At 37.8% G+C, this 19,725-nt stretch overlaps 1 protein-coding gene across 2 annotated transcripts in view; it reads right to left on the reverse strand.

Moving 5' to 3' along the window:
• CDK8 (cyclin dependent kinase 8) overlaps positions 1-17,028 on the reverse strand; it is a 119,129-nt gene extending 102,101 nt beyond the window's left edge. For both annotated transcript variants that reach the window (XM_026493028.4, XM_026493027.4), the window contains exon 1: positions 16,180-17,028. In XM_026493028.4, the coding sequence (XP_026348813.1) occupies positions 16,180-16,307 (128 nt within the window). In that variant the 5' untranslated portion in view covers positions 16,308-17,028. The remainder of the gene's footprint in view (positions 1-16,179) is intronic.
• Positions 17,029-19,725: the final 2,697 nt, after the last annotated feature.

Raw genomic sequence — 19,725 nt, forward strand, 5'->3', positions numbered from 1 at the left:
AATTTTATATGATGGGTATTTTACCACAATTTAAAAAAATAAAAATAAAACAAGAACAAAAAAATTGGAGGACTCACACTTCCCAATTTTGAAACGGACTTATAAAACTACAGTAATCAATATAGTGTCATACTGGCTTATGGACAAACATATAGATCAGTAAAATTAAACTGAGGATGTAGGAAAAAATCCTACCTTTAGGACCAACTGATTTTTAACAAGGTGCTCAGACAATTCTAAGATGCTGGGACAACTGGATACCCATAAGCAGCAAAAAACAAAGTTGGACCCCAACTCACACAATATTAAGAATTTATCACAGACCTAAATCTAGGGTTAAAATTATAAAACTCTTAGGAAAAAACAAAGGAGTAAGTCTTTGTGACCTTGGGTCGGACAGCAGTTTTTAGATACAACACCAAAAGCACAAGTGGCAAAAGGAAAAATAAATACACTGGATTGCATCAAAATTAAAAACTTCTGTGCTATAAAGAACACCAACAAGAAAGTAAAAAGACAACCCAGGGTGAGAAAAATATTTGCAAATCATGTATCTGATAAGGGTCTAGTGTCCAGAATTTAAAAAGAACCCCTACAACTCAATAATAAAAAGATAACACAATCCTAAAACGAGCAAAAATTTTATTATGTTTTCCCAAAAATATATACAAATAGTCAATAAGGAGATGTCAAGATGCTCAACATCATTGTCATTAGGGAAATGCAAATCAAAACCACAACGAAAAAAAAAAAACACAATGAGATACCACTTAATACCCATAAGGATGGCTATATTAAAAAAAGAAAAAAAAGAAAAATATGTGTTGGCAAGGATGTGGAGAAATTGGAACCCTAGTTCATTGCTGGTGGGAATGTAAAATGGTGCAGTCGCTGTGGAAATAGTTTGGCAGTTACTCAAAAATTAAGCAGAGTTACTCTATGATCCAGCAATTCCTCGCCTAGGTATATACCTAAGAAACTGAAGGCAGGAACTCAAATAGCTGTACACCAATGTTCACAGCAGCATTATTCATAATAACCAAAAAGTGGTAACAACTCAAATATCCATCAAATGATAAATGACTAAACAAAATGTGATACATCCTAAATCATTGATGAACCTTGAAAACATTAAGTGAAAGAAGCCAGTCACAAAAGACCACATACTGTATGATTTCATTTAAATGAAATGTCCACCGTAGGCAAATCCAGGCGCAGAAAGTAGATTTGTGGTTGCTTGGGGCTAAGGATTGAAGGGAAAGGGGAATGACTGCTAATGGGTACAAGGTTTCTTTTAGGAGGGCCAAAAACATTCTAAAATTAGATTGTGGTGATAACTGCACAACCCTCTGAATACACTAAAAAAACAGTTAGCTGTACACTTTAAATAGGTAATTGTGTGGTAAGTGAATTTTATCTCAATAAAGCTATAAAAAAACTTTTATGAGGAGCCTGGGTGGTTCAGTTCGTTTGTCTGACTCTTGATCTCAGTCAGGTCTTGGTGTCGGGGTTGTGGGTTCAAACCCCACATTGGGCTCCATGCTGGGCATGGAGACTACTTAAAAAAAAATTTATGAACTATAAATTTATAACTTCTTGGAAGACATTACTAATATTTTCTCCATGAAGACAAATGGGATTTAATTTCCCTACTCAGTACACTGCAACTAAATCAAAAGTACTTTTAAACACTTTTAAAATAAATAACTAGAGGCAAATGTTATCTTACATTCCAAATGTTCTAGGATAATTATAGTACAGAATTTCACTAAGGCAAAATGTAATTGTACCACATTCTGATCTGAGAACCAGCAAGCAAACTTACACTCAGTGAGTCCAGTTACACAAAGTGCAATAGAAATACAGCAAAGACTCTGAATGATCAAAGTCAAAATAATAAAGTTTAAAAGTGTTATACTTAGTTTTTGATTGCATTGAAAATTTCAAGTACTTAAAGAACATCAGGCTGAATCACCTTTTAGAATTGAATGGTCCAATCCAAAAAAACAAAAAACCAGAAGAGAAACATATGAAGTATGAGAAGTATGTGCTACTTTAATAGATTTCCTTTTTTTTCCCCCTTACGCACTTCCAAGTCTAGCTCATGTCACAAGCCTAAAGAGGATGTGCAGAGGTCAGCTAGTCTTGGCTAAAATAGGATAACAGTAACTTTCAACTTCAGGATATCTGGTTTAAATTTTCAAGTAGAGCTGGACTCATTCTTACTAAGATTTTAAGATAAGAAGATAGGGGTGCCTGGATGACTCAGTCAGTTAGGCATCTGCCTTCGGTTCAGGTCATGGTCCCAGGGTCCTGGGATCAAGCCCCGCATTGGGCTCCCTGCTCAGCATGGAGTCTGCTTCTCCCTCTGCTTCTGCCGCTCCCCGTTTGTGCACACGCTCTCTCTCTGTCAGATAAATAAAATATTTTTTTAAAAAAGATAAGATAAAACGTTTGTGCATTTCTTCAACTTTGTATCTCTCTATACAGAGTAAATACCTTCCCAACTTCTGTCCAGCGGAAATTATGTCTGTGAAGAAAGAATTATTTTTAAAAGTACTTAAAACTTTTTATAAAAGTCCCTTCAAAATTAAAATGCATCAAAATTATCTTATAGACAATCACCTGCCTGCTTATCTACCATGAAAAATTACCTCTGCTGAGCACACAAAGTCAAGCAATTCCACTGACAGCAAACGAGCTCCAGTTTCCCAGTCTATGGAGGCAAGCCCAGAGGTCACCTGAGACAGGTGACAAAGCACAAGACCAAAACCAAAATCAGTACAAAACAGAAAAAGCAAATTGGGACTTCATCAAGATAAAAAGTTTTTGCACAGCAAAGAAAACAGTCAACAAAACCCAAGGACAACCCACAGAATGGGAGAAGATACCTGCAAATTTCTTATCAAACAAAGGGCTATTCTCCAAAATTTATAAAAAACTTATCAAACTCAACACCCAAAGAACAAATAACCCAGTCAAGAAATGGGCAGAAGACAAGAACATTTCTCCAAAGAAGACAAATGGCCAAAGACACATAAAAAAATGCTCAACACCACTCATCATCAGGGAAATACAAATCAAAACAACAAGATACCACCTCACACCACTCAGAATGGTTAAATTAACAAGACAGGAAACAACAAATGTTGGTGGGGATATGGAGAAAGGGGAACCGTCTTACACTGCTGGTGGGAATGCAAGTTGGTACAGCCACTCTGGAAAACAGTATGGAGGTTCCTCAAAAAATTAAAAATAGAGCTACCCTTCAACCCAGCAACTGCACTACTAGGTATTTACCCAAAAGATACGTAGTAATCTGAAGGGGCACCTGCACCCCATTGTTTATAGCAGCAATGTCCACAATAGCCAAACTATGGAAAGAGTCCAGATGTCAACTGACAGATGAATGGATAAAGAAGATGTACACACACACTGGAATATTACGCAGCCAACAGAAATGATGAATACTTACCATTTACATTGATGTGGATGGAACTGGAGGGTATTTTGATAAGTGAAATAAGTCAATCAGAGAAAGACAATGTTATGATTTCACTCATGTGGAATTTAAGAAACAAAAACAGAGGAGGACAGAGAAAGGGAGGGAAAAATAAAACAAGATGTAATCAGAGAGGGAGACAAACCACAGAGACTCTTAACCATAGGAAACAAACTGAGGGTTGCTGGAGGGGAGGGGGGTGGGAGGATAGGGTAACATGATGGGTATTAAGGAGGGCATGTGATGTAATGAGCACTGGGTGTTACGTGCAACTGATGAATCACTGAACTCTACCTCTGAAACTAATAATACACTATATGTTAATTAACTGAATTTAAGTAAAATTAAACTAAATTAAAAAAAAAAACATAAAAAGCAAGCCAAAAAAGGAGAGAAAGGGAAAAGATTGGGTGAAGGTCAGTGCTGGGCAAAGAATGAAAGTATGACCAAAGCCAAGCAACAGGAAACAGAAGAGATGATGTAAGTGAAAGTAAGAGTCAGTGTTAAGCGGTTGGAGGTAGAACACATCTAGAGCATTAGTTATTTGTAACAGGAACAAAGAGTACCGGCAGTATTAAGTGGGAATAGAGAAATCTGATGAAATGAACATAAAATAAGATGTAAACATAATAATGACTAACTTTAAACATCCACATGGCTCTTAAATTTTTCTATCCCAACAAGTAATCTAAAATACATAAGACTATGTGGGGAAAGAAAATTCAAAGCAAAAGTTCCAAAAGAATAATCTAAACAATTCCAACTTTACAATGTATTTAACCCCCATGATTCAAACATATCATTACTGTATCTATTCCCACTTCTTCCTTTCAGATGAGTTTTGCTTTTAGAGTTTTGATGTGAGTGTAATTGTGCAACCTTTTTAGAGGATATAACATTAGCCCACAGAAGAGCCTTGACCCAGGCCTATTAGGACTTAATCCTGAGAAACTGACCTGCACTTCGCCAGTCCTGCGGTAATGTACCAAAGTTGTTAACTTGTGCTTGGGCATAACGACCAGTTTCTAGGACCACTGAAAACCAAGAGGGGTAAATGTCCCTGTAGATAGACTAAGGGAGTTTCTCCTGCTGCATGAAAACTTTACTCTTCGCCAGTGGTATCAGCAAATATCTCTGTGGGGAATTTGGGGGACCTGGGAAGTTCTGCTCCCCTCTGAGACAATGCTGTGTGCAAAGATAGATGTAAAGGACATTTACTGCAGTGCTTTTAAGGAGCACAAAAAAGTGAAGGAACCTAAATGCCCTTCAACTGGACCAGTATATTACACTACATCCATAAAACAGGATGAGGAGCTGATGAAATGAATTGCATTGTTTATGCAGGTACTGATCACCAATATATATGAACTGAAAAAAACAAGGCACAGAATTATATATACATGATCATACAATTTGTGTTAAAGATAATGACATACAGACCTTTCTAATTAATTCTGACACATAACCCAGTAGCCATTAAAGAAATGAATGATAAATATGACTTCATAAAAATAAGAGTTGCACATGAAAAATAATAACACAAACAAAAGTCAAAAGATGTTTGTTCCCACAAACTGGAAAGCATACACAAGAAAGCTATCAGTGGACAGCTCTGGGAAGAGGACCTGAGTGGCTGGAGAAGATGGGGTGAGAACACTTCAGTTTACATTTCCTCAGTATATTTACATTTTTTCTTTGCATGTATTGTCTGCTCAAAATGAATAAAATATTACAATAAATTTTAAAGTTTACCCATACAGATATATGCTTCTCTATGCATATATACAAGGAGCTGCTGACAATGATTATTCTAAAGAGGGAGACTTAGATTTTCCCAGTTATCCTTACTTAGGTACTGTCTGAATTTTTTTATTATGAGGATATATGAATTTCATATCCCAATCTTATTTTATAATAAAAAGATACTAGTTTAAGTATATAACCTTTGACCCTAAAATTCCACTTCAAGGACTTGCTACAGTTGGAGAACTGTAGACATATTTTCTAGGAGGTCCTGTGATAACTGTAATAGCTAAAATTTGGAGACTACTTCAAGTTTTTCCATCACTACAGAACTGGCTCACTAGGTACATATTTACATGCATACATACCTAATGCCAACAATAATTAAAACTGATTTAGAGCTATATTTACTGACAGGAAAAGATGAATAATATTCTTGAGTGAAAAAAAAGGTAAGATCACACTAGATTTCATTAATCTCTACTTAACATTCATAGTGTTATCTGTGAAGATGATAAAGAAAATAGAATTCGTCTCCTAATAGTAGAGTTACAGCTTTTAGTTTCTGTATACATTTCTGGACTATGAATTTTCTATAATGAACCTGTATCACTTTTAAAATCAGAGGAAAAAAAACTATTTTATTAAAAAAAAAAAAAAGAACAGGGGCGGCTGGGTTGCACAGCGGTTAAGTGTCTGCCTTCGGCTCAGGGCGTGATCCTGGCGTTATGGGATCGAGCCTCACATCAGGCTCTTCTGCTATGAGCCTGCTTCTTTCTCTCCCACTCCCCCTGCTTGTGTTCCCTCTCTCGCTGGCTGTCTCTATCTCTGTCGAATAAATAAATAAAATATTAAAAAATAAATAAATAAATAAATAAAAAGAAAAAAAAAAGAACAATCTTGAATAGCATGGAATGAACAAACAAACAAAGAAATAGCAAGCTAGTATCTACAGGTTTGGCTTCAATAATACAGCCAATGTGGAACGAAAGATGGCAGTAAAGTTTTTCATTGCTTGGCCCTGAATGATAAGGCTACCCATAAAAGTACCACAAAACGTTTTGGATAAAACCTACAAAGTGAGTTATAATTTCAGCTCTAGGGCCCAAAAATCTTTCACTGAATTTTTCTTTTGTTTAGAACACATTACTTAACCCAAACACTTCATTATCTCCCTTGCCCTTTGTGTGGCATATGGAACGCCTACCACTCCTTCCGAAAACACTCTCTGATTACGATCTTACCTACAAGGTCCCGGTTTTTCTCCAAGTTGCTGTGTACAGCCAATAAGCTATACACTGCACAAATCCTGTTGCACAATGGGGTTGATCCTGAGTTTTCTCCTCCTTCTCAGGACTCAACTTACTGGCCTCCTGGATGGACATCTTTTTCTCTACATTCTATCCTCGGACCTCTTCTCACTCTACACTTTCCCTAGACATTTTCAAGATCTCTCAAAGATTCAAGTACCTGGTAACTCCCAAGTTTATCTCTATGCAGATCTCTCTCTTGAGCACTAGACTCATGTATCTGCCTAATGGATATTTCTTCTTAGATGTTTAACAGGTACACAAAATTCAATACATCAAAACTCAAACCTGCTCCTCTTCCTGTTTTGGCTATCTGTGTGAATGGTAATATCCTGCTGCTCACGTCAGAAACCTAGGCCTTCTCCTCGGTTCTTCTTACTTCTTCCTCTCTCACACTGAAGAAATTAACAAGTTTGATCAATTGTTCCTCATTCCCTTGGGCATTTCCTAATTCAAGCCTCCAGCATCTCTCACCTAGATTACTATTACATTCTCCTAAACCCAGTTCCCTGTACTTCTTCTGAATGTGTTGCCAAGCAATCCTTTTCAATGATTAATCTGAACTTGTTACTATCTGCTTAAAATCCTACAAATGGTCCCCATTGTCTTCAGAATAAAGTACGAAATCCATGACATGATTTCCAAGACCCCACTTACTTCTCCAACTTAATTTTTTTATACTTCTCACCTCACGTGTTACTACTCTCTAAGCTCTGGCACTGAAATTCTTTCAATTCCCTCACCATACTATCTTTCCTTCCTATCTCTATAAATGCTACTCAGTGGTGGCTCCAAAGGGTCCTGGAGAGAGCTTTAGCCTTCTCTCATACAACAGGATATAAAAGTTCCTGAAATCACTTCAAATAAATAATTCGAGTTAAAATTTGTTTACTACACACCATACAACCTCTACCATACTCCCTTTCAACCAGATAGAACCCCTTCCTTTATAAAGAATTTCCGGAACCAGCAGCCAGCACAGTAACTCCCCAACCCTCACTCACTCTTATGTACTGTCCATTCACTTGTGTGACTTCTAATTTTCTTGCAAGTCACAACTGAAATATCATCCTTGAACCCCCAAGAGCAAATCAGGTACCCCTATGGCAACCTATATATTTTCCCTACCACAGCCCTATCCCACTATGCTCTAATTACCTTTTTACTTGCCTGTATCCCTTAAAAGTCTGTAAGTTCCCTAAGGACTTAGACCTACTGACTGCTGAATCACCCATATCTGGCACAGAACCTGGCATATTACAAATACTCAGCAAACAGCCATGAAATAAATTAAAAACATGAAAAAAAATTTTACCAAAAACAAAACAAACAACTACAGCTAAAAAGAAACTATAATGAAATGTCAAATATTTAAATGATTTGATTTTACATTTAAAAGAATCTTCAATGTTAAGTCAGCATTACAAAACAAATTACAAGTATGCTTTACTATACGCTTGACATTTTTTTGGAAATTGTGTGTGAACTGAATTTTTTGCAAACTGAGTCACGTGATACACTAGTAGAGCTCATGTACTTAAAGGAATTCTTTCATAAAGTGAAAAAAACTCCAAATTTATTCTACATGAACTTAAATTTTCACAGTTGGCTCTCCTTAAAAGAGCCTTATAAAAATCATTTTTCAATACTTAACTCTGCTTTCCCCTGAAATATGACTTGTTTAATATAAAACATAACACCACTGGTGGACAAGTTTTAGTTTTTTTTAATCCCTTTAGTTCTCTGGACAACCTCTAAATCGAGGTGTCTAGAAACACATAGACTGGGCCTTGCATCATGATGTATAGAATTCCTCTCCTTAGGATGATTATTTGTTACAATTCATGAGCTACAATAAAGCTATAGATTTTAAAGAGCTGTAAAGGGAGAGGAGTAACTGAGTTACCTGGAGTAGTAGTAGCCTAAATAATTTTGTATTCACATAACAAAAGTAAACTTCAAATATCAAATAACCATGAAGTTTAAACAAAAATGTGAACTCTGGTTCCAAGACAAATTATATTTTCCTTAAATTTAGAAATATAGGTTTGATTCCCACTTAAACTGATTTATTTACAAGGTATATTTCAGAAAATACCTTTATTCTTTGTAGCAGTTCAATTTTTCAAATACCTGGGACTTATATTTGATTCAGCTGATTAACAAAGTTTGCCCTGCCTTTGGCGTTTGGTTTTCATTTCTGTTCCTGGTATCAAACTTTGCTTCTCTGGGTATTTCCAAAAGATGTCGCTTTTTTAGTCTCTACAATATGCTCAAGTTTTTAATTTCAGCAAATTTAAAAGGAAGACTTTCAAATATGAATTTCATGTACACTGAAAATAAAAAAATATTAAATACCTGTCAACATTTGGCAATGTGCCAGGAACTGAGGGGAACACAATTACTGCCTAGAGGAAATCTATAATATCTAACCCATAAACATTCACCAGAAAGACCCAAAGGACATATAAACATTAACCACATATACACTGAAGTAGTTATATAAAACATCTATGAAGGACTAAATACGTTGTGTGGAGTGATGAGTGAAGAGGGAATTACTGGAGTTGTATGTTAAGATAAAGTAGTTAGGATTTCTGAACCTAAATGTTAGAACCTACTTCAGTTGGGGGAGGGGGAGAACTTTCCAGTACAAGGTCAGAATGGTAGTCTGATTTGATGGAGGAACAACTGTATTAATATGTATTTCAGAATCATTGCAATGGATGAGTGTGAACAATGTCGTGGGAATAAGACAGGCTAGTCAGGTCTCACAAAGGACAAGATCTTGGTCCCAAACCAAAGAAAAGGTAAAGCTACTCAAAAGTGTTCTCAGCTGCTTTGAAAAAGTTTGGTGGTTTCTCAAAAAGCTAAACATAGAGTTAACCATACCTGAGTATATGCCCAAGAGAACTGAAAACAAATATCCACACAACTCAAACATGAATATTATAGCAGCATTATTCATAATAAACAAAAAGCAGAAATAACACAAATGTCCACCAACTGATGAATGAATAAATAAAATGTGGTATATCCATACAATGCAATATTATTAAACCATAAAAGGGAATGAAATACTGATACACGCACGACATAGATGAACCTTAAAGACATTATGCTAAGTAAGAAACAAAAAAGGCCACACACCATATAATTCCATTTATATGAAATGTCCGGAATAGCCAAATCCATAGAGGAAGGAAGTACATTAGTGGTTGCCAGGAGCTGGGAAGACGAGTATGTGCAATGATGGCTAACTGAATGGGGTTTCTTTTTGGAGTAATAAAAATGTTCTGGAATTAGAAAGGGGTAATGAGTGCACAGCCTTGGGAACATACAAAAAGCAGTGGACTGCACACTTTAAAAGGGTGAATGTTATGGTATGTAATATATCTCAATTTTAAAAAGGGGTTCTCGGCATTTTTTCTGCCATAACACATCTGAAGGACATGATATAACTCCATCAGTAAGGCAGCTTACTATAGTAGGGACTAGTTTTGTGACTTTGATAACCATACTAAAGAATCTTGAGAATCATGACACTAACGGGACTTGAAGTATTAAGATCAAAATAACAGCTGAAGGTCACTTTTTAGTGACAACATCAAGAACTGCCTTGAAGTAACAAGAGATATCTAAAGACAAAAAATATCTTAGTAGTTTCTAAGAAACAAAGAGATGACCAAGGCCTACCTAAGCTGGTGTGAAGGAAAGGATTTACAAATTGTTCTGAAGGAAGAAAGGACAGTAGGATTTTCATTCTCTAGCAGCAGCTAAGAACAGAAAAAGAATTAAAAAAGAATAAAGAGACAATGAGGATTGGATTCAACAACAAAAGGCACTACAAGAGAGATGACACCAGCCATAGCGATAATATCTATTTATCAACACTGATTTAGTACATACAGTTCCCAACTTACATATGGGTCACATTTCAAACGTTTATAAATCATAATTCTGAACACATTTGCTAAGAGAAGTAATTTTTGGAAAGTAGGTAAGTTTGCAAATGGCCTAAGTAATTTATCATAATCTGTCATTATTTCTATTTTCCTAGCTGAAATCCAGGATGCTGGAAGCCATCTCCCCACCTCTGCCTCCCATCTCTTGACACATCAGATTCCAACAAGAGAAATTCTCCCTCCAATTTGTTGCCACCACCATCCTGCACCATAGAAAATTCTGGCTCCCTACTCCTCATGGAGGTGAGACCAAGGTAGAATCATCTGCTATCCAGAGCTGTAATCAAAATGGAGTTCTGCCATGGCAGCTGTACATATGAGAGATAAATTCTTAAGTCAGACAGCTGAATTTCAGAGGCTGCCCATACTCTGATTCAGCAACATTCTTGTGATGGAAATTGGCTATGAAGTAACAAAAACCTCATCATGTCCAGTGGATATAATGGACCATCTGTAGCGCATGTACATAATACAACACATACAGCAGGAGCTCAAAGGCAAAAGGTATGGGGAGGTAACACGTGAGAAGAAAAAATTCAAACGCACAAAATTTGCTGGGGTCTGTAAGAGCACAATAAAAAAGCACCCCTCTTTATCCCAGTCCTCTTAAAACACCCTTTCAGATGAGATCTTCCCCATCTTTTAAGAGTCAGGCGAAATGTTTCCATCTTGGAGAGGCTTTCCTTAAAAACCCTAAACAGTTTGAACTTTCCATCTCTTTGTTCCAATATTAATTACTATAGTGCTTATTAAATTGCTACAGTTTATTTACATTGGTTTCCCCAGTAGATACCTCCTCAAATAATGGAATACTTTACTCTTCTTTGTATTCCCAATACCTTGGACAGTGCTTGGCACATAAAGGGGTCCAATAAATATTGTTTAATGAATGAATGACTGGATTTCTTCAAATGCTGAAAGAAACAGCAAAAGTAAAAATCAAATGAACAAATCCCAAATGAATGAATTTAATTTGCCAGTCCTGCTACTAAGAAAATGGAATTTAAGCATGAAACCTCAAAGTGGCCTAACCAGTGGATCTGAATGCACTGGGTATCTAAGGTAGATAAATTCAACAGTAAGGAGATACAAAGTGCATAGTAAATATTCTGCTTGTCTCTTAAAAAGTTATAAGGAATACTCCTTATTGGGCATGCAAAATCTCCAGCAACGGGTATACATTTTGTATTTGCATTTCTGACATCTAAAGAAATATTTAAATCAAACTGAACACAGATACAGAGTTCAGCAACATTCAGAAGAAAAACTATTCCTTCAGGGGAAATGAAGGGTTCCACCAAGTTCTGATCATAATTAAGGAATTAAAACTGAATTAAAGCTCCTATGCAGACTGAATCAGAAGAGTCCCTTGTGCTAGACACCAAATGAATGGTTCACAGGAGTGGGAGCAGACGCTAGCCGGTAAATCCCAACATCTGAAGAGATAAAGATGATGGAATGTTATAGCAGTATAAGACAGGTAAAGTAAATGTAAGTCTTTGGAAGCTAACCTTTTAGGCAGTTGGTGAGAACCCACATTAAAGCATGACACTCAGAAACATAAAAGTGTATCACTGTCTAAAGTAAAACATTTTAGTGGTTGTTTACCTCATCTTGCAAAAGTATTACATTTTATATTCATAATTTTTATTTTCTGAAATCATAATACTAGAAAAGACCTTAAAAATTATCAACTTCAAACCCACTAATCTTACAAATAAAGAAACCAAGGTCTACAAAAGGCAAGTGACTTACCCAAGGTCATACTGATAGTCAGAGACAGAGTCTGAACTCAAACTCAGTTTTCTAGTCTCCCCAACTTAAGAGTTTTTTCCCACTAGATGAAGAACTTTCTTATCCTAACAAGCCTTATTAGAGTTTGGCTCCCGCTCCACACATGTATGTATATGTGTGTGTATATTTGTAGACATACACATGTATGTGTGTATGTATAGATACACCCACGTATCTACATACACACTTGTTGCACTTGAAAAAACCAGGGCTGTTCAGAAATGTATTAAAAAAGTATACCAGTTAATTGAAAAGCCTAGTCCCATGACAAGGTATTCATGTTTTCTTAATGACCCACTAAAACACCAAATCTCCATGTCTAGGTTTATATTTATCTTAATATATTAATCAAATGAAGTATAATGGTTAAGAGCATGGGCTCTGGAGTAAGAGACCTCTTTCTAATCCCCTAATTGCAGCTCTGACATTTAATTAGTTGTATAACCATGGACAAATTTAACCTTTCTAACAGTTTAACCTTTCTTACAGTTTTCTCACCTGTAAAACTGAAAAACAGAACTGACCTGATATGGTACTTGTGAGGATTAAATAGATGATGAATGTAAAGGGCTTTGCCAAGGACCTAGTTTTTACTCAATAATTTAGCTATTATCAATATTACTGCCTACTAATCTCTAGGTTGCCTACAAAAGTGCCCCAACAAAAGTTTTCTTTATATTCCTCACTCTCTCTCACACAAACACACACATAATCCCAATTATATATTATTTGTCCTTCTGAACATAGAGTGCAGCAAACTATGAACACTGTACAAGAGAATTCCTTTTGCTTTTCTTTCTTAGAGATCAAACTCTTGTCTCAAATTGGTTTTTAAAATTCTAGAAATGTCCAGTCCCTATAATGAGAGTTTAGAATTTAAAAATACAAATTGTTTTCTGTCTTCTTACACTTTTCCATTCTTTCAAACAAAATGAGTTTGGCTGCCTAAATTCTGCAAAGAGGAAATGCAACTGACTCAGAAAGAAAATGAATCTCCTTGCTTCCTACTGAGTACCCTTTTGGTGTTCAGACACAAACGATAATCTCTATCTCATTTATGGTGACAGTGAGCGCAAATTATTTCCAAGATTTATTGTGCATTTATGTTTTAACTCTATTAGAATCTGAAATTAACACAATTATAAAAGGTCCTTTTTCCATATATATAATCATGCTTAGAATAAAGTATTTCCTCCTTTCCCCCATTCCTTAAAATGCAGAGTTTATCATAAGTGTAGGATACTAGCAGGACAGTATTAATAATTCTTTAAGTCAAAGAAATGACCTTTTGAGCTGCTTTATTTCCTAAAACTTAATAATTTAAGAAGCTAACTCCTCTGGTCTAAATTCTTTTACTATGTATTCATGTTCTGTGATGCTTGCTTGACAAATGAAAGGATACAACATTTACATATGTTCATTTTAATAGTCAAATATGTCTAAACAAAACCTATTTTATTGTAAATCTCAGGATTCTCTTTGAAGGTGTTACTGTCTGGGTTCCTAGAGTACTCTGCAATTTCAGTTACAGAATGTATAATTTAATTTGAAAGTAAATCAATACTAGAAACAAATTATTTCATCATCATCTTTTTACAAAAGATTAAACAGCCACAAATTTTATTTTATCAGGACTAAAATGCATTAAATTACATTTCACTGACATAAGATCAAAAGAACCTCATAAATACAATGCTGTATTTTACCAGAGTGAGGTTATAAGAAGCCAAACCAAAATATTCCCTCTGGAAAACAAAAACTGTCTTAAGTAATTTTAAAACTCTCTTGACATTTGATCCCTTTTTATTTTTTTAAAGTTCATCCTATAAACAAAATCATTAAAGGTTGCTGGAAAACAAGCCCAAAGAATTATAAATAAAGTTATTTTTTTTCCAAAATACAATGCTACTTTTTAGCTATCACCAATGACTAAGAAATATTCACATACTATACATTTAGCCATTTTTAAATTGTATAATTCTTCTAAAATTATTCTTGGTCTAATTAAAACCTAACCATGAGATATAAAATGTGGTTATTTTGCCAATAAACAATATCATAGTTTTTAAATAAAATAAAAAATCAAAGTTAATAAATGTATGTGTTTTATTAGCTTAAATTGTTAATTTATGAAAACAGAACTGGCTTCTCTCAGAGAGATTAAAAATAATTTAAAGTAACTGGAATTTTATAAAGCAGATAAGAGACTAGTCAAATGTACTACTGTGTCTAATCTCATGGGATTGGGGATTTTCTGAATATGCCCCAAATTACATAATATTGGGGGAAAGGGAGATGGTTTAAGGCTTTTGAAAAATATTATATGAGAAGGATAATTTTTAAAATGTTAGAATTCTTCAATGAAAAATATAAACAACAGAGTCAACAGGAGGTATCTCCAGACGCTGATTTCTCAAATGTCACCAGATTAACCATTCCACTAAGAAGTACTTTTAAATACATGCAGCACACAGAGTATCAAGTTTTCAAATCCGCACCTTTTGCAGATATCTGTACTGCCTAACTGCTGCATATAAGCACTGAAATGCACATACCAAATTTATTAGAATCACTACCTTCCTCTAAGAGTCCCTTTTAAGTTATTTTAAAAAGATATCTCACTAAATCTAAGAAAAATGTTGAATAAATATACACTTCTTTTTCCAATATCCAGAATACTAAAGTATTTATAAATATGGCTCCCCCCAACTTACTTCAGCTTTATGAACAGTTTCATTTTTTTAGTGCTAATATAGTTCTGAACATACCCTCCTACCTAATTTGGAAAAAAAAAAAAAAGCAATTATTTTAAACCTCGAACAGCAGCTAACAAATTAACAGTGATATTCAACTAAACCTACTTTGTTTACACTGAAATCTAAAGATTATATAATAAGATCTGACATTACCTTTCCAGCAATTTTCTATACTCTCAAAGGCAACAGAGACAACATATGTTTTTCCAAGAGGAAAACAAGGAGTTAATAAAATAGATTTCCCCCTCAACTAAGAATTGCCTTCTCTTTTGTCAATATTACAGACATTCATCTACTGACAAAGGAAAAACGAACACTTCACTTGCCTGTTTAAGAAACTAAATTGGGAGCATTACCAGTCATAGACTTAATTAAGTTATTTCTAGGGGAAAATATTTAAAGCAAAGAGACTATTTACAGTTCATTGCCAACTGCTAAATTTTGGGGGAACAGGCCTGAACAAGATAGTCCCTATTTGTCCCTTGCCTTTTTCCCCACCACCTACCCTGCACCAAACCCCCATTGTTCTATGTAAAACTCACAGGTTAATGATATCTAAATAGCAACTGCTACATTTATGTTACAGATTATCACTATGAAGAATTCTTCAGCATCACATTTACTTGCTGTTTTCTTTCCCCAAATAAAATCCAAATTTGGTAATAAATCAACCACAAACTGGTGGGGGAAAGGATCACAGCTTCCCTTCCAGACTGATGGATGTCACTCCAGAGGCGTGAGGAAATCCCCCAGAAGCTTACCATAATAAATCAAGCCCCCCCCCGAAAATCCTTTAAACTGACGTTTTACTACAATTTTTTAAAAATCTATAACCGAAACCCTTGAAAAGTATACAGCCCATGGAGTAGAAGCTCCTTTTCCCTATTAGCCACCAAAGTAGAACACAGAGGCAGTAACACGCAGGATTTCATGAGGGTTTGGATCCCTCGTACACCACTTCCTCCCCAAACCTGGCTGGCAGGGCCAGATGCTGGTGTCGAGGAAGTGGGAGACCCGCACTCCGGCGTCCCACTCTCCCTCCGGGCTACCTGCCTCGGCCTGCGGGAGTGCCGCCCAGCGCGGACACCGGCACAGACACAAACACTCACCCATCTTTCCTCTTGGCTTTGTAGACGTGACCATAAGTGCCTCGGCCAACTTTGCAGCCCTCGTATTCAAACAGGTCCTCGACCCGCTCCCGCTCGCTGCTCAGCTTCACTTTAAAGTCATAGTCCATTGTCACAGCCTCCGGGGCCGGGGAGCTGGGTCGGGGGGCCGGGGGACAGGGGTGGGGACCGGGGAAGCACCGGCAGCCGCAGCCCCCGGGAACCCGCCCGCTCTACACCCGGCGGCCGCAGCACCAGCCCGACTGATGCGGCAAGAGGAGGAGGAGGCCCCGCGAGAGCGCCGGGGACATCCAGGGGGACGGCGGGGCAGAGGCCGGCCGGGAGGGTGGGCGGACGGGGAGGTTCCCCCGGGCGAAGGAGAGCAGAGGGACGAGGGCTGGGGGTGGGGAGCGGCGTCTCTGCCCTTGTCCCCGCGGGCTCCCGGTGAGCCGGCTCTCCTACTCTCTCCTGCCGCGCGTTCTGCTCCCGCTGCGGGGAGCGGCGGGGTGGCCGCGGCGGGCTCTCCTCCTCTTACACTCGCACTCACGCCTCACCCTCTCTCACACACACACACACTCACACTCACTCACTCACTCTCTCTCCCATACACTCAAACAGAAAGGCAGCGCCGCACAACAGCCGGTACCTCCTCAGAGAGAGGAGGGAGGGAGGGGACTCGCGGAACACGGCCACGGCTGTCGCAAAAACGTCGCGAAGGCTCCGGGTTGCCTCCGGGCCTCCCTGCAGCCTGCTCCGCGGCGCGAGTCCCGCCTCGCCGGGGCCCGCACCTCGAAGACCCGGTGAAGGAAGCAGGGTAGCCACTGCCCAAAGCGGCCGCCAGACGCACCACGTGGATTGTCCCGACAGCGGCCAGGCGCCCAGACTACAATGCCCAGAATGCACAGGCCACCGTCGTTGCCGCCCCTTCTATGACTCCACCCTACATAGTGGTAATACGGGAGCGTTGCATGCTGGGATCAGTAGTCCATGGTGAGATAAGTTTCAATAGCTTGGAGGAAAAAAATTTTTTTATTCTGCACTATCGCTAGAGTGTGATTTAGGCCATAAACTTAACCAGAGATATTTACGCGCGAGGGAGGCTAGTTTGCATTAGAATCACATTTTGTGCCACTTCCGAACTCCAGATGTTAAAGGACATTATCATTACCGAAAAAGGTCTATGTATTTGTAAACACTTCACAGACTATACTTCGTGTATTCTTGTCGTTCACTATCTGATAAGGGCTGCATAATGACACCAACATATTGACACATATTACAAACATGAGTGAAAGTAAGACTCTGGATTTCAGCTCAGGTCATGATCTCAGGGTCATGAGATCGAGCCCCAGGTTGGGCTGTGCACTGGGTGTGGAGCCTGTTTAAGATTCTCTCTCCCTCTCCCCTCCGCCCTCTTAAAAATTTATAGTTTTAAGATGTACAATGTGATGTGTGTCTGTGTCTGTATACAGCTTGACTTAATTAGTCAAGCTAATTAACAGTATTCTTACTATCAGTAATCCTGGGACAGGAAAGGAAGTCAGCCTTGGACTAGGGCAGAGAAAGACCTGCTTCCCTCTCCGAAGCTAGGGTAAAAGTTTGGGATCTGAACTCCAGGTTGGGAGAACATGGTGGTTTGAGGTAAGCAGACCCCTGAACTTCTCCTGGTTCTTACAACTGACTATGACCCCCCCTCTTTTTTTTTTTTTTTTTTTTTTTAACCAGGAGCTCCTACTCCAGCCCTGGCACCCTTATACTTTATTTGTAACTCATGTAGAAACATCACAGCTGCTTTGTATTTTAGTCATTTCTTTTATGTACTTTAAAAAATGTCCTTTAATGAACACCTTAATGACTGAGTCTCTGACTTACTCATCTCTGTAGCTCTTAAAGTGCCCAGAACATAGTTTGCATAATTATATTTGATTAGAATGTGTTGAATTGGATTGATTTCTATAAAAGTCGAAATGGACCTTAAGGGGGGGAGGGGAACAGTCATTTTAAAACATTTAACATCTTACCTCTGTCTTGCCTCTGAATGTGTATTTTTGCAGCATGCGAAAGAATTTGGTGCTATATATCACATGATGTATTGATGTAAAAGTCCAAGTGGGTCTTCTCAGTGTTGATCACTTCTCATCTCTATAACTTTTGTTTTCTTGCTCAATACTAGAGTGTGCTTTAAGCAGAAAGTATCTAACCTTCCATTGTGCAGGTGGAATGTTCGTCATCTTCATCATCAAAAAGCACATATTAAACATCTCCATTTGAGTAGTATTATACACAAGAAAGAACGAGTTAGGTCATTCAACACTCTAGCCTTTTAAATTTTTTCAAGAAAATACTAATGCAAAATTTCTCAATTAACTCTATATGCATCTAGAATATAATTTAAAACTTGGAAACAACCAGAACCAAAAAACACTTTCAAAAATAACTCTCTTTCTCCCCTTCATCATGTGAATGTCATTTGTTCTTATAGACTCATTTTCACATGACTGGAAAGATGACCACTAGCAGTTGCTGAATTTGGCATCAGACACCCATCATTAAAGAGTTGACTCTGTTTCTCAACTCCAGTTCTAAAACTCACAGGAAGGGCTCTGATCCAGCTAGGTCAGGGACCCATTACTGGACCCATGAAGTGTGCCCACGGGGGCAGGGTCATATTAGAATATGAGAGCTCCTTCATTCAGAGGGATGAGGAAGATAGGGTAGGGAGCTCATAGAAGAGAGAAAGCTCTAAGTACCATGAAGGCTATGAAACAAAGCAATGTGATGGAAAATGAGCCCAGAGGAGATGCTTAAGTGAGACCTGAATGACGAGGAGAAAAGCCTGCTAAGGTGAGAGATCAGGGTAATCCACGTAGGAGGGTGGTGTACAGCAAGTGCAAAGGCTTTAAGCTGGCAAAGGAGTCTTGTGTGATAGGAGTGTCATGAGTAAAGGGGGAGGTTGTGTGAGATGAATACAAAGAGGTAGGCAGGGACCAGATTATATAGGGCCTTTTGGACCATAGTAAGAGGCCTGGATTTTATTCTTAGGGCAATAGGAAGTCATTGGAAGATTGTAAGCAAGGGAGCCTCCAGATGTGATCTATACTTTAAAAAGAATATCCTGGCTGCAATGTTAACAATGGATGGCAGGAGACAAAATTGAAAGAGAGATTGACAGACAGACGGACAAGTAGGTATGGGACTTGCTGCTCAGTTGGATGGGAAGAAAAGGAAGGTGGTGCCACTTACTGAGATGGGAACGACTTTGAGAGAAACAAGTTTAGGTCAAAGCAAGATACAAGACCAGCCCAGATTCAAAGAGGGGCAAGTATACTCCACTTCCAGGTAATAGGAAGTGTAAAATACTGTGCCTATGTTTTTCCTTTCTTTCATGAATACATATGAATCTGTGGATCTGGTGAAGGTTGAACCAGTTCCTTTTCAAATGGCTTTGGTTTTCTTTAGAAGGTACAAGAAAAGTTGGCCTCTGTGAGTGAAGAGGCAGGAGTGGAAGGAGAAAGCAGTGAGCTCTTTTCATGTCTGAAAAGACTACAG

Source organism: Ursus arctos, unplaced genomic scaffold (genome assembly GCF_023065955.2).
Source record: "Ursus arctos isolate Adak ecotype North America unplaced genomic scaffold, UrsArc2.0 scaffold_10, whole genome shotgun sequence".
NCBI lineage: Eukaryota > Metazoa > Chordata > Mammalia > Carnivora > Ursidae > Ursus > Ursus arctos.